This window comes from Bubalus bubalis, chromosome 22 (assembly GCF_019923935.1).
Source record: "Bubalus bubalis isolate 160015118507 breed Murrah chromosome 22, NDDB_SH_1, whole genome shotgun sequence".
NCBI classification, from domain to species: domain Eukaryota; kingdom Metazoa; phylum Chordata; class Mammalia; order Artiodactyla; family Bovidae; genus Bubalus; species Bubalus bubalis.
The window spans coordinates 997,429-1,013,294 of record NC_059178.1 but is presented as its reverse complement, the minus strand read 5'-3'; the positions used below and the strand labels follow the sequence as shown (position 1 = coordinate 1,013,294).

General features: G+C 44.3%; 1 protein-coding gene across 1 annotated transcript in view; it reads left to right on the top strand.

The window, feature by feature from the left end:
* The window catches only part of PHLPP1 (PH domain and leucine rich repeat protein phosphatase 1), a gene marked incomplete at its 5' end in the record, with an annotated part of 223,440 nt that overhangs the window by 149,349 nt on the left and 58,225 nt on the right, over positions 1-15,866 (top strand). The window contains 2 exons of the mRNA XM_025273112.2: positions 12,483-12,629; positions 13,768-13,998. Of these exons, the coding sequence (XP_025128897.2) occupies positions 12,483-12,629; positions 13,768-13,998 (378 nt within the window). The remainder of the gene's footprint in view (positions 1-12,482; positions 12,630-13,767; positions 13,999-15,866) is intronic.

Genomic DNA, 15,866 nt, shown 5'->3' with positions numbered 1-15,866 from the left:
CACGCTTGAGTGCTCCTTATTTCCTTGATGGTTATTCTGGAAAAATGATGTCTGTGTGTTGTAGTTTTGGTTTACTTATTTGGCTTTTTTAACATCTGCAACAGTTTTTAAGAAAATGTTGCTCTGATCCTTCTGTGGCCATAAATGTTAAATTTTATCCAAGTAAAAACATGCATGTGTTTATTTTTGTTTTTTAGTCCTATGAGAAGGTGTTATGGTTGTTTTGCGTATACTGACAGTCATTTACGGTGATGAGGACTAAGATGGGGTGGTTTCCATTTATTTTGCTTGAATGTTGAGAAGCTGGTTCAGTCAGTTCAGTTGCTCAGTCATGTCCGACTCTTTGCGACCCCATGGACTGCAACACGCCAGGCCTCCCTGTCCATCACCAACTCCCGGAGTTTACCCAAACTCACATCCATTGAGTTGGTGATGCCATCCAACCATCTCATCCTCTCCTCTGTCGTCCCCTTCTCCTCCCGCCTTCAATCTTTCCCAACATCAGGGTCTTTTCCAATAAGTCAGTTCTTCGCATCAGGTGGCCAAAGGATTGGAGTTTCAGCTTCAACATCAGCCCGAATATTCAGGACTGATTTCCTTTAGGATGGACTGGTTGGACCTCCTTGCAGTCCGTGGGACTCTCAAGAGTCTTCCCCAACACCACAGTTCAAAAGCATCAAGTCTTTGGTGCTCAGCTTTCTTTATAGTCCAACTCTCACATCCATACATGACCACTGGAAAAACTATAGCTTTGACTGGATGGACCTTTGTTGCCAAAGTAATATCTCTGCTTTTTAATATGGTGTCTAGGTTGGTCATAACTTTCCTTCCAAGGAGCAAGCATCTTTTAATTTCGTGGCTGCAGTCACCATGTGCAGTGATTTTGGAGCCCCCAAAAATAAAGTCTCTCGCTGTGTACCCATCTGTTTGTTGAGAAGCTGGCAGTGGGCTCGATTAGCATTAGCTGTGCTAAGCTTCCCAGAAGGACCCTAGTGGGTGCTAACCATGAACAAAGCCAGCAGGCCACTCAGGCCTTGGAACAGAATGTTGTGTGTATGCGGCTTCGTTTCCGAAGTTGTAAGGGGACAGCAGGGAAAAGTGCCGCCCTAAGAAATGAATGGAAAAGTCACCAGTGAGAGTTTGGTGCCAGAGCAGTACGATTCAGGGGCGCGGAGAGGAGTGTGATGCTCCGAGGAGCTGAGTCATGCTTTCTGAAGTGGAAGTTCCCAGCAGTTCTGCAGCTGCCCAAAGACTCAAAGGTTTCTCATGCCACACAGCTGCAGGTGAGTCCGAGAAGAACATGGGGCAAAATGTATTCTCTCTTTTCTTCATCATCCAGGAGAAGAGAGACTCTTAAGTATCTGTCAAATTATTTTTCTTTCTTATAAAATAATTATAGCATGTCCAGGTTGCCCTATATCATTCCTGGACCAGGGCAAAAAATATTAAAACAGGATGTGGGAGTAAGTTCATAAGCCAAGACAGTTTCACATTGAAGGAGTTTGAGCTTGAGGAGTCTGTGGAGGACGAGCGGGAAGCCGCTGAGTGACGTCTCTTTCATTCTTTGACTTAACTAACATTTCTCGTGAAGAAAGGCCTTCAGTGCACGTTTTACATGCTTCCCAAGATTTGTTCTTCTAAAGCTAAAAGAGGAAAGTCACTGTGTCTGACTAATAACTTCATCAAAGCGTTTTGCTGAGTCAGGGCCACAAGGCGGGCTGCGAGGGAGGACAAACAATGCAGGCGTTTGGGAGGAAGAAAAGAGAGGCGATAAATGCAGTGGTTTCCACCCAGGCCTTTTTTTCATCTGTTTTACTGGAACAGCACCACACTTTTCTCTTTTTATTGTCTTCCCCTAGTGCATGAAATTTATTTAAATTGAATAGAAATCCAAGTGGATGGTTTATTTAATAAATGGTACTGGCATATTTAGTTACCAGAAAAACAGAAAAAAAGCAACTTGGACCTCCATCGAACATAAATATTAGGTGAAATTAAAATCTAAATGTAAAAAATATATAGATATTAGAAGGAAATACAGGAGAATATTTGTGCCACTTTGCGGGTAAGAGGACTTTCTCAAGCAAGGTGAAAAACATAGATTCCATAAAGGAAAAAGTTGCCAAATTTGAACAAATACAATTACTGTGTGGCTAAAGTCAGCGTTCGCAGAGGGAGAAATGAAGCTGCAGGCTGGAGCGTCTCATGGCTTGCGTGGAGCACACAGTGCCAAACGGCACGCGGTGTCAGGGAGCTCCTGGGCACGCGGTGTTCAGGGAGCGCCTGCAAATTACTGCGTAGAAGACGAGTAGCCCAGGATAAAAACAGTCAAAAGAATATGGCTGTATTCCAGAGGTGAACTTCATGAAAAGATGAACTTCATTGAGAAAGAGCAGTTGAAATGAGCTGGTACAACTTTTGCCCATCAGATTAGCAGCAAAGCTAACGTTAGCAAAGGCGGCTAACATTAGAGGCAGCAGAGACAGTGCAGGAAGAAACCCTCTGTGACTGGGAGTGTGAATTTCCACAACTTTTGCTATTTTTTGCTGTATGTGTTAATACAAATAAGCATGTAGTGGGAGATACAAACTCTTAGGTGTAAGACAGGCTCAAAGGTGCACAGCACGGGGAGGGCAGCCAATGCCCTGTGATAGCTGTGGATGGAAAGTGAGCGTTAAAAGTCGTATAAAAACGAGAAAGTTTAAAAATGTTTGATTGTACATACTCTTAGACCCGTCAGGTATATTTTTAGAAATACAGGTTCACAGTCTCTAATCCAAGACTCTTGAGGCTATTTGTGGCTCAGATTTCAGAGAGTTTCAAAGATAATACTGTACATGTACTGCATAATATATAGGTTTGGGAAAACACTCCATAAGCAAACACCTTTGTATTTCTAAGGGAAAAACAGATGAAGATTCACATCACTTTAGATCATTTTTGCCACCGCATGAATCAAAGAAAAATCTCTCAATTTTTAGAGCTCTTTGGGTTTCAGAAATATCCATGGCATTGGGCAACCATAAACCCTGCAAAATAAAAATCACTGATGCACAAACAAATAGGCTGAATTGTTTCTGCCAGCAAGCGACTGGTGCTGGTCGGCACAGCGCTGGGGCAGGAGCTGGCGCTTGCGCTCCGTGTTGTGCAGCTCTCAGAAGGCTGAGTCAGACCCCTAGGCGCTGCCGCAGAGAGAAGACTTGTATTAGGCAAGAAAACAAGTTGGAAAAGTGCGTGTACAATCCCACTCAACAAGTAGGGAGGGAGGTTATCTCCAGTTTATTCATATGTGTGTTTTAGAAGGAAGAAAGCTTTGGAGGGATGTAATCTGCACACTGGTTATCTCAGGAGGATGAGATTTGGAAGGAAGTAGGGCTTCCCTGGTGGCTCAGATGGTAAAGAATCCACCTGCAATGCAGGAGACCCAGGTTCAGTCCCTGGGTTGGGAAGATCCCCTGGAGGAGGGCGTGGCAATCCACTATAGTATTCTTGCCTGGGGAATCCCATGGCGAGAGGAGCCTGGCGGGCCACAGTCCGTGGGGTTGCAGGATCACACATGACTGAGCGACTGTACCACTGCTCTTGCCTGGAGAATCCCATGGCGAGAGGAGCCTGGCGGGCCACAGTCCGTGGCATTGCAGGGTCATGGGGTCACAGAGTGACACATTACGGAGCGACTGAGCACCCACAGGGAGACTGCTAACTAACATTTTGTTTACCTGTTTCTCGAGGTTGTTAAAATGGGCACCTATTATTTTGGTAACCAGGTAAAAGCACTTTTTCTCTTAGAAGTGAATATAGCGTGTATTGTAGAGCACTGGCAGCTGGCACTCTTCATTAAGATGCAGCGTCTCCAGACCACAGGGGAGCCTGCTTTTCATAATTAATAATTAATGGAAAGCAGGGGGCTAAGCCTGGAGTTACACTTACGGCTTCGGCCCTCAAGCAGGGCCTTCATTACTCAATACTGAAACCTAATAATTTCCAACCTGTATTAGCCTGTCCCCCTACAGGGAAAAAAACAAGTTAAACTCGAACTGTTACTATGAAATGGAAATCTAGTCTCCCAGGGAACCTTTTTATAATTGACCCACTTGTGGGGAATAATAACTCCAGAAAGTAATATTGATTTTTCTTTAACTCGTTGAGTAAGACAAATGCAGTTTCCTCTTCATGAGTGCAGTGTGTGACACTCATTTTAAACACATTTAGATTGTGTTTAAAAATAGAACTGTTTCCACCATGCTGTCATTTTATTTTACAGTCATCTTTTCCTAGTGCCTTAGTTTTTCCTTTCTCAGTACCCTTAGTTCCTGGAAGGAAATTTACTAAAGATTTAGGTGGATCTAAAGCTCAGATAGTCATCATGCTATTTATTTGGTTTTATTTCCTAAATTAATACGGGCTGTATATAGCCCTTACTTTAACTCAGACACAGGAAGAACCTTATATATAAATCTTTGAGTGTGGGTAGATTGAGGCTGAGAAAGGAGGAAAGATTAAGCAAGTCTATGATAGTAATAAAGCAAGCCCAGGCCAGGGAGGTATATGAGAATTGATAGCATTTGTGTATTTGTTTTTCTCATCTGTGATGTCTTAGAACGTTTATTTGCCTTTTCTTTCCTACCCTTAGAAAACATGACTTCTCTTCATTTTCTAAGGAGTACTTGCTCTCAGGCAGTTTTTCTAGAGGCCAAAATGAAATCAGCTGGTAGATCTGTTTTTAAAATCTGCCGGTGTTATTCAGTCACTCAGTCGTGTCCAACTCTTTGTGACCCCATGGACTGCAGCACACCAGGCTTCCCTGTCCTTGACTATCTCCCAGAGTTTGCCCAGACTCATGTCCATTGAGTCAGTGATGCCATCCAACCGTCTCATCCTCTGTCGTCCCCTCCTCCTCCTGCCCTCAGTCTTTCCCAGCAATAAGGGTCTTTTCCAGTGAGTCGGTTTTACGCATCAGGTGGCCAAAGTATTGGAGTTTCAGCTTCAGCATCAGGCCTTCCAGTGCATATTCAGGGATGGTTGATTTTCTTTAGGATGGACTGGTGTGATCTTGCAGTCCAAGAGGCTCTAATTCTCTGACACCACGATGTGAAAGCACCAGCTCGCTGCCTCTCAGCCTTGTTCGTGGTGCAGCTCTCACGTCCATGCACAGCTCCTGCAAGCACGATGGCTCTGCCTGTGAGGACCTCTGTCGGCAAAGTGACGTCTCTGCTTTTGAATGTACTGTCTAGGTTTGTCATAGCTTCTCTTCCAAGGAGCAAGCGTCTTTTAATTTCATGGCTGCAGTCACCATCTGCAGTGATTTTGGAGCCCAAGAAAATAAAGCCTGTCACTGTCTTCACTTTTTCCCCTTCTATTAATGTTTGCCATGAAGTGATGGGACCAGATGCCATAATCTTAGTTTTTTGAATGTTGAGTTTTAAGGCAAATTTTTCACTTTCTTCTTTGACCCTCATCGAGATGCTCTTTAGTTCTTCTTCACTTTCTGCCATTACAGTTGTATCATCTGCATATCTGAGGTTGTGATATTTCTCCTGGCAGTCTTGATTCCAGCTTGTGATTCGTCTAGCCCGGCACTTTCCATGATGTACTCTGCATATAAGTTAAATTAGCAGGGTGACAGTATACAGCCGTGGTCCTTTCCCAGTTTAGAACCAGTCCATTGTTCATGTCCCATTCTCGACCCGCATACAGGTTTCTCAGGAGGTAGGTAAGATGGTCTCCGTGGATTTTCCAGTTCGTTGTGATCCACATAGTCAAAAGCTTTAGTGTAGTCAGTGAAGCAGAAGTAGATGTTTTTCTGGAATTTCCCTTGCTTTCTCTATGACCCAATAAATATACATAATAGAGCTATAAGGAGTTGGATGCATGAATATGATGCATGTTAACGTTTGGGTTTAATGTAAGAAACTAAACACCCTTTCCTTTTGTCGAGTTGAATGATTTGTTGGAGAGAGTAACTTGGAAGATGTTAGCTGGGAATTTAGTGACTGAGGAACAAGATCCATTTAACGTTAAGTGAAGACTGGAAAGCCGTAGCATGCTGTAGTGCTGTCTAGGTTGACCAGGAGGCTAGGCCCGTGCGGGGACAAAACGAATGGCTGCCGTTCCAACAGCAGCATTAAGCTGTGTGCCCTTCCGGCCCTGCTGTTGATGAGTTATGGTTGAGAAGCTAGAGAGAGAAAGGAAAGGGAAGTAGGTTGAGTCCCTGGAGAGCAGAGCGCGTCTTGTGTCTGCGGGCAGCATCCTTCTTCCTGTCCTGTCTCCCGCTCCTGTGAGCACAGGAGCGCAAATGGAAGAAACACCGTTTGCCCTGGCCGCAGCGATGTGTCCCCTTGGCGTTGGCTGTCCCCGCCTATGAGCTCCTCTCGCCTCTTGGCCCCCCTTTGCAAACCATCATGTATTTTGCTATAGGGCCTTTAGGATACCTAGTTTGCAAGGGACCTTGATGATTTTTTTCTCACAAAACACAATCAGAGGCTCTTGTCTCTGTAGATGACCAAGAGTGTTTAGTTGATTGTGCTCTTGTGTGACCCCTAAGATGGAGACAGAAGTGTGCCTGGAAACTTCAGACTAAGTCAGACTGGAGTTAACACTCACACTGCCCACTGCCATTTGCTCCATGCAGAACTGTACCATGGAACTTCATTTGGAGAGCTAAGATCAGTGTTTCTTAGAGTGGATGAATATTAACTTGATTTCTTCTCCCTACTCTGAGCTCTGTTACAGAACAAATGAACGTGAGTTATATCTCTTTTCTTAAAATGTTTTGTTAGCTCTGTAAATGTAAAGTCAGACTTCTCAGGTTGTTGAGTGGTTTGGGAGTGTGGGCTGTGCCTGATCTGTGTGCAGTTAAGTGTGCATAGAGTTCACAGTGTTCATCGTCCTCCAGGGCCGACCGTGTCGCCCTCTGTAGGGCAAGCGATGGTGGAAAGTGTGCTTTCCACTCACTACTCTGAGGCCATTCTTCAGCCTGTGACTTAGAATGATTAGTAATTGATATCTGTTTGCCTCTAACTCTCTAATAAGATGTAATGAGAAAGTAGGAGAAAGGAGAAGTCCTGATGTATCTATGTTGAGCAGCTTTCTTTAACCTTGGCACTGTGTGTGTGCCTGTGTGTGTATACCCAGGCAAGAATACTGGAGTGGGTTGCCATTCCCTTCTCCAAGGGATCTTTCCAACCCGGGGTCAAACCCTGGTCTCCCACATTGCAGACATATTCTTTACTGAGCCACCAGGGAAGCCCATACATATAACAGATTAAAAAAAAAGCACACACACACACACACAGCTTCTTTTCCTTTTAATTTCTAAAGTATCAAAAAGAATCTTTTTATTGATCAACTGATAACTGTAATTATCACAATCATCTTTAAAATAATTTTATGCATCTTCCATCGTCTGATGCATGGATTTGCCTCTGCTTTCCTATATTGAACATGAATGAAGTTCCTGTAACTTCTTTCCAAGGATTTAATTTTATGGTTTGAGAACTGTTAATGTTAGTTTTAAACATAAAATTATTTAAGCAGTTTCACCAGATGTGTGTTTTTCCAAAGTCAGCCAAATTTTATTTTAGAATCTGGATCTGTGCACATTTGATTACTTGTCTGTCTCACCTGTTAGCATGACAGAACTAAAAATCTTTTATTTTGTCGGAGACAGAGATTTCTAGTCTTTTCTTCCGTAACGGTGTGGGGTCCGCTTGCCCCCTCCCCTGCGTTCTTTGTCAAAGGGTGGAAAGGGCGCGGGCCCCTCCTGATCGCCCCCTCCCTCTGGGCTGGTCGCCGCCCTGAGACGTCTGTCTCCCTCCTGGAGACCAGAGGGAGGGGGTCCTAGGTGATCTTCCGTCTTACATTCCTGGGGAGGGGTTTTTGAATCAGCAGATGCACATAACCTGGCAGCTTTCCATAGACATAAAGAAAAGGTGGACCTCTAAGAAGACTAAGGGTTAGAGTTTCCAAAACAGTTGGGTTTTACTGTGTTCTGATCAAGAACTTGAGTTCTCAGAAACAATCATGCTTTGTTGGCTGAACAAGCCTGCTGCATGCTGCGTTTGTTTCCGGAAGCAGTTGGGGGTGCAGGGCCTCCTCAGCGAGGTGGGGCCGGAGTGAGAGAGGTTTCAGTTGCTCGGACTGGGTTCAGCCCTGGAGGGTGTAGGTTCCAGGGCAGGCATGCAGACGGAGGCCTTAGACCACTTAGCTAAGTGTGTGAATTCTAATAAACTAAAATCTGTTACTGAAACAGATTCTCTCTTCCTGCCTTCACACACAAACTTTTATGACCACCTTTGGATTCAAGTTTAGAATCCCCAGACTCCTTGGGATTCTGTGGCAGGAAGGGGGACCCCTTCCAGGGCCTGACACTCTCATCTGACACTTGGAGATGAATTGTGCGAGGAGACACACGGGCTGACAAAACGAGACTTTATTGGAGAGGGGCGCCAGGGTGGAGAGCAGAGGGGTCAGTGAGCCCAGCAAAGCTGCTCTGCTGCGTGGCTCGCGGTCTCGGGTTTCCTCGTGGTGGGATTAGCTTCCAGGTTGTCCTGGCCAGTCATTCTGACCCAGTCTGCCCTGGGCCACGCAGTGCTTGGCCAAGGTGGATGCCAGAGAGGAGGGCTCTGGGAGGTGGGAGGACGTGGCGTCTCCTTTGGCCTTCCCCGAGCTCTTCCTGTTGGTGGTGGCTCATTAGTTCCGTGTTCATTACCAGGACCTCTTGATGTAAAAGAGCTCAGGCAGCTGGTGCCTGTGGTGCCGGCCGGGGGACAGTCTAGTCCGTGCTCCCCTAACGGTTCTGCGTTGGACAGGGAGCCGTCTAGTCAGTATGTTCCCCTAGCGGTTCTGCATTGGACCGGGGGCAGTCTAGTCCGTGCTCTCCTAGCGGTTCTGTGTTGGCTCTGGTGGCCCAGGGAGCCCGGCTCAGTGGCCTGAGTCTCCTCCTCTCCCGCCTCCAGCTCCATCCCGCATCCTGCAGGGACCAGGGCCCCACAGCCCGTGGGCCCAGGCTCTGTCTGCTCCTCGGGCTGTGGGCACAGTGTCCTGGGCGGGTGGGCCTACAGAAGAGGCCCCCATGAGCACTGAACAAAGTTTGCTCCTGGAAGAAAAGCTATGACAAACCTAGACAAGCTTATTAAAAAGCAGAGACATCACTTTACTGACAAAGGTCCATACAGTCAAAGCTATGGTTTTTCCAGTAGTCATGTACAGATATGAGAGTTGGACCATAAAGAAGGCTGAGCCCAAAGAGTTGATGCTTTCAAACTGTGATGTTGGAGAAGACTCTTGAGAGTCCTTTGGATACCAAGGATATCAAACCAGTCAACCTTGAATATTCATTGAAAGGACTGATGCTGATACTGAAGCTCCAGTACTTTAACCACCTGATGCAAAGAGCTGACTCATTGGAAAAGACCCTGATGCTGGGAAAGATTGAGGACGGGAGGTGAACGGGGCAACAGAGGATGAGGTAGTTGGATGGCATCACTGATTCAGTGTTCGTGAGTCTGGGCACTGGTGAAGGACAGGGAAGCCTGGCGTGCTGCAGTTCATGGGGTTGCAGAGAGTCAGACACAACTTACCAAATGAACAACCACAAAATCAAAATGATCAGTTCTGAAAAATTGATAGAACTTACATGTACTAAGTCTTTGAAATCCAGTGTGTGTTTTATGATTAGAGAAACACGTCAGTTTTGACTGGTCCCGTTGCAGGTGCCCGGGAACCACCTGGATCTACCGGGATTGTGCCAGACAGCACAGCTGTAGGGGGAGGGAGCCTGGACTCCTTGTTATACAGGGACTCTTGGCCTGTAGTTATTATTATAGTATTATTATTGTCAGCTGCCTTTTACTCATTCAGCTCACTACTGATTTCCTTTTCTTCTCAGCAGTGGTGTGGTCCTAGTAAATTGTTTGTATAGATGAATATATCTTTTCCCCCATTATTGACAAATACTTTTCCAAATACAAAGCCAGTGATTCCATTTTCCATCGTGAGTAATTACTGGAATTGTAATCCTTCCATTATCCACTTTCTGAAGTCTTCATGCTATATTGTGTTGGATAATGTTCAGGATTTTTTTCCTTCATAGAGGAACTTCTTAAAAAACAGTTTAGTTTAATTTCATGCATATTTTAAAACTGTGGCCAGTTCTACCAAAGGAGGGAACAAATCTAGACGGTAGGGTACTGTTTTTGTTTGGACTGGAACAGCAGTTTTATCTATTTCAGGACAAAGTTGCCAGAATTAGAAGGGAAAAAAAGCATCTAGTTAAATTTGAATTTCAGAAAAACAAAGAATATATATTTTTTAGCATAAGTAAGTCTCATGCAACATTTGAGACATACTAAAAAATATTTGTTGTTTGTCTGAAATAGAAATTTAACTGGAGCCCTGTATTTTATCTGGCAACTTTATCTCAGGATTCTTTTACTGTCTCAAAAATTGAGGACCCTAAGCAGCTTTTATTTCTGTGGATTAAGCGGTTGATATTTACTATATTAGAAATTTAAGCTGAAAAATATTTTAATATATAGTAATTAATTTAGAAAACAGATGCCATTCTTGTTAACATATATATTTTTATGAAAAATAACTACCTTCTAAAACAAAAAAAAGAAGAATATCATTGTTTTACGTTGTTGCAAATCTTTTAAATCCTGGCTTAGTTGAAGACGGTTGGATTCTCAAGGCTGTTTCTGCTCCTAAACAAGTGTGCCATCACAGAGATGTGTGCCGTCGGGCAACCTCCCCTGGACATTTGGGAGGAAAGGAGAGTGACAAGAGGCAAATGACACCTTAGTGTTGTTTTGAACATAATTTTGAGCTTGAGAACCTCCTGAGTGGGTTTTAAGGACGTCTTCCATTGCCACCCAACTTTGCTTAGAGAACTCCTGGGCTGGAAATAATAGACCCTGTAATTCTGGCTTGGGTCACATAGATCATGGATAGTCAGAATAGAGGATGAACATTCTCTTTCAAGAAGGACTAATGAGTCAAATGGTAAAATACAAAATTTTTTAGTTATTATTTAAGTTTAGGAGTAATTCTTAAGCTTTGTTTTTTACTTTAGAGTTACTCCATCGTCCAAGAAAACCGCTGTCAACCTGTCAGATATGTACATTCTCAGATTTCTATCTAGAATAAAACGTACATAGCTGTTTAGAGCAAAGCTTTACATTTTTTATTTAGAATTCAGTAAAGAAGTCACATGACAGTTTCTTTAAAATGTTGACTGGATTGAATTGAGTTTATTTTTAAGATACTGTGTCTGTTTTAGGCATTGTACACCGTGCCTAGACTTTAGGCATGGCCAGTTTTTAAAATAATTGACATAATGCAATAGGTAATCAGATTCGCTTCTCAACAGAAAATGTGTAGAGGTTGGCAAAGAACCAAAGTGAGAATTTAGAGATGACTTCTTGAATTGCTTTAATTGCTTGGACAACTGAGAAAATGACAGAGCCATTAACAGAAATAGAACAGGAGGAAGTGCTGGTCTGGGATAAAGATGGGGAGTTCAGTTTTGGCTAGAGGTGCTGCTGGCAGGTCAGGGGAGAGGAGAGGGGCTGTGACAGGTCAGAGAGCATTGTCCACGGACCAGGGAAACAGTGCCAAGGAAGGCAGGGTAAAGAGAGAGAGGAGACTGACGAGGACCAGCTCTGTGATGCCTGACTGTGCAGTAGGCAGGAGGGAAGGAGAGAAGGTCTGGAGAGAGCTGTGGACTTGCCAGGTGGCTGATGGTGAAGAACGCGCCTGCAACACAGGAGACGTGGTTTTGATCCTTGGGTGGGGAAGATCCCCTGGAGAAGGAAATGACAACCCACCCCAGTGTTCTTCCCTGGGGAATCCCATGGACAGAGGAGCCTTGGTGGGCTACAGTCCACGGGGTCCCAAAGAGTCAGACATGACTGAGCGACTCAACAACAGCAGCAGAAAGAGGCAGTGAGGAAAGTGTGGTTAGAGTTGGGTAAGCGGAGCTCCTCCAGGAGGCTGTGTGGCCTGCAGGATCGAGCGTGGGACTGAGACGAGGATGGCCGGTTCTTTAGCTGGAGCTGCAGAACTGGGCGCCCTGGAGAAAGTGTGGTTTCGATAGATTAGGAGGCTTTTTATTATTTCAGGTTTGGGTTTTTGACTTGTCTGAGAAATCCTAAAGAACTTTTCCTTCCTCTCTGTTACTCACACAGGTGTTAATTAAGCCAGCCAAGGTGACGCTGAAAGTCTCACTCCAGCAAACTCACCTCCTCAGATACTCAACCTTGTCTTAGGGTGACGCTTGTTTTAAATAGAACCGTTCTTTTAGGTGGAGCAGCAGCCTTAGGATCTGAAGATGCGCTACCAGCGCCGCTGTTGGCTCGCCCTGTGAGGGCTCTGCCCCGCTGGATCAGAGTCGGACTAGATTACCTCCAAGGCGGTGCTGAAGCCATGTGCTGTCACGCATCTGTGACATTGATCTTTTCTTTGTTTTGTTTTTGTGATAGGTTCACCAAGTTGAAGAGTCTTAACCTTTCCAACAACCATTTAGGGGACTTCCCACTAGCGGTCTGCAATATTCCGACCCTGGCTGAGCTCAACATGTCATGCAATGCCCTCCGAGCCGTCCCGGCCACCGTGGGAGCGATGCACAAGTAGGTCCTCCAGCCTCCCTGCAGCCCCCCCGAGGTCCTGCCCAGGACGCTGCGCTGGGGCCATCACACAGGAGGCTAGTCAGCCTGCTGTGCTGGTCGTAGACAGCTCTGCCCCAAATTGAGAGATCATGCTCTTGTGTGGAGTTCATTTTGTAGCTTCTTTGAAAATCTTGTAAAAAATTAAAATATCCTGGTTTAGAACCAGTGATCCCTACAGATGAATGTGTCTAAATATAGGAGGAGGGGTTATTTTCTCATTTCCTGAGTTATGTTGAATTCTAAGACTTAGAAGTTAGTTTTTTGGTTTTCGGTTTTTTTTACGTATTTGCTTCCAGTTTTATTAAGTGAAACTACTTAAACTCTTACACATGCTCATTATGAAACTGAAAGTGTTAGTTGCTCAGTCATGTCCACCTCTTTGCAACCCCATGAACTGTAACCCACCAGGCTCCTCTGTCCATGGGATTCTCCAGGCAAGAATACTGGAGTGGGTTGCCATTTCCTCCTCCAGGGGACCTTCCCAACCCAGGGATCAAACTTGGGTCTCCCGCATTGCAGGCAGGTTCTTTATCAGGAATATAAATACTATGAAATACTATAGCAAATACAACAATAAATGTTTTAGAAGCTCCCTAAATCCTACTATCTAAAAATCTTTATTACCAATATTAGGAAAATACTATGGGATACATTTTCCTTTCCATTTATAGAGAGAAGGATGGATGTACAGGTGAAAAGTGATATCTCAGTATTTGTATTTCTTTTAGGAGAAAAGTATAGAATCTTCTCATATGTTTAAAAGTCAGACTTAGAAGTTAATTGTTTTAAATAACAATGAAAGATGAGTATTTAGGCTGGTTCACATTGCAGTCAGCTTGTGGTGTTCCCATTTATGCCTATCCAGGTTCAGAAAATTGGTCATAATTTTAGTTTTCAATAAAAGATTAAGATGCTTGTCTCTGATCTTTTCTCTCTGGTGTATTATCACCTCAGGCCCTGCCCTTAGCATTTTGCAAAGGACAGTGCAATATATTTCCTTTTTCTGGTAAGAGGATCTATAGTTACACAACTCGAATGTTAATAATAAAGATGTAAAGTGTATACATTCTCTTTATAACTCTTACATTTTCTTTGCTAGCTTACAGACATTTTTGTTGGATGGAAACTTTCTCCAGACCCTTCCTGCTGAGTTGGAGAACATGCATCAGCTTAGTTATCTTGGTCTTTCTTTCAATGAATTCACTGACTTTCCAGAGGTGCTGGAGAAGCTGGCAGCTGTGGATAAGCTTTGTATGTCTGGAAACTGCATGGAGACGCTTCGGCTACAGGCTTTAAGAAAAATGCCTCACATTAAGCACGTGGATCTAAGGTAACCACTTTAAAGAAATCTATCCCATTTGAGCGGTTGGCTTGTGTCTGGGACGTCGGTCGTAGCCCTTCTGGTGGCATTCTCCTGTCTAGACAAGCAAGCCGGTTAGTTGCAATTAGGACCCGCTCTTCTGTTTTCCTCCAGAGGGAACCCTGAAACTTCTTAAATTTTTTTCCCCCTCATCAGTGGGTGACCATCTGTCTCACAGGTCTCAGTTGATTTTGCATGTTTGAGCCCAGTTTTAATGAGTAGTGCCATCAAGTCAGAGAAAGCTTTTATGGTGAAGGAAAATCATGTTCCTGAGAGCCAGGTGGATTGTACTCTCCCTTATCCCTCCCTTTCTGTGGCTTGAGGCACTTGATATCATTGAGCTCCTCTCCTTCCTTTTTTTTTTTTTTCCCCTTCCTTGGCTTCCTTAATATAATATATTCATTAAATTTGTTATTTAATTTGTTTAATTTCCTCTCTCTCCATCCAGATGGCTCTTCCCTTAGTTTACTGTTCTTTATAAAAATGTAACCCTCATCATCTTTTGTTAGGCCTGAGTTTGGCTAGAGCCTCCCCTCTCACCCCTTTGCAAGAGCAGGGAACCTGCATTTTTTTGGGGGGGGGGGAACCTGCATTTTGAATTCTGATCACACTAAACTCCAACTGAAAACACCCACACATCCTTGCTTACATCATAGATGTATTTTTGTATATACTTTACATATGGATGGGCTTTGAGTTCCTGCAAAGCAGCATATTGGGTTTAAGGCTTAATATTAACTTGCCCAATTTGATATTTTTCAATGAAAGTAACTTCCCCATTGGACCTAAAGCTCCAATAACTTTGGCCACCTGATGTGAAGAGCTGATTCATTGGAAAAGACCCTGATGCTGGGAAAGATTGAGGGCAAGAGGAGAAGGGGGTGACAGAGGATAAGATGGTCAGATGGCCTCATTGACTCAATGGACAGGAATTTGAGCAAACTCCGGGAGATGGCGATAGACAGGGAGGCCTGGCACGCTGCAGTCCATGGGGTCGCAGAGAGTTGGTTCCCCATTAGCCAGGGAGTGGTGAGCACATTAAATCTTAGGTGAGATATTTAATATTTCTGTGCAGCTGTATTCTCATCTTTAGATTACAGTTAATAAAAACATAATTCATAGAGTTTGGGAAGGAAGAGAGTAAATGCCACTCCCTCAGCAAACGTTCCATGTTGTTTTCATTACCTGGTGAGAACTCTCCTGCTCATGAACCCTTCTCTGCTGTCATTCTTGGCATCTTTTCCCCTCTTTGGATTTTCTTTCCTTATTTTTCTGCCTACTTTCCACCAGACCTTCTCTCAAGCCTGTCAGAGTTCATCAGTACAAAGTAGCAGCATTGCCTTTTGCTCCACTTTCATCTCCATTCTTCCAGTTTGGCCCAGGGAACCCATTCATTCCAGTCCCACAGAGAAGTGGTTTGCTTGATCTTTCCTCAGACTAAAAGAGTAAAGGCTGTCACACCTGGGGATGTGGTAGCAATTTGCAGACATACAATTCTTAGTTCAGGGATACCAAATGATAACAATTTATCTGACTTTGAGAACTTTTTGAAGGGTGACAGGATAGGGAGCTGAACACATTGTTTTCTTAACTTTCTTTCTGAGTTTGTTAACCTTATTTGCCTCTGAGTGGGGGCTCAGTGGCAAAAGAATCTGCCTTCAGTGCAGGAGAGGCAGGAGATGTGGGTTCGATCCCTGGGTTGAAAAGATCCCCTTTTCAAGAAGAAGAAATGGCAACCCACTCCAGTATTCTTCCCTGGGAAGTTCCACGGACAGGGGAGCTTGGTGGGCTGCAGTCCACGGGGTCACAAAGAGTCAGACACAACTGCAGTGACCGAG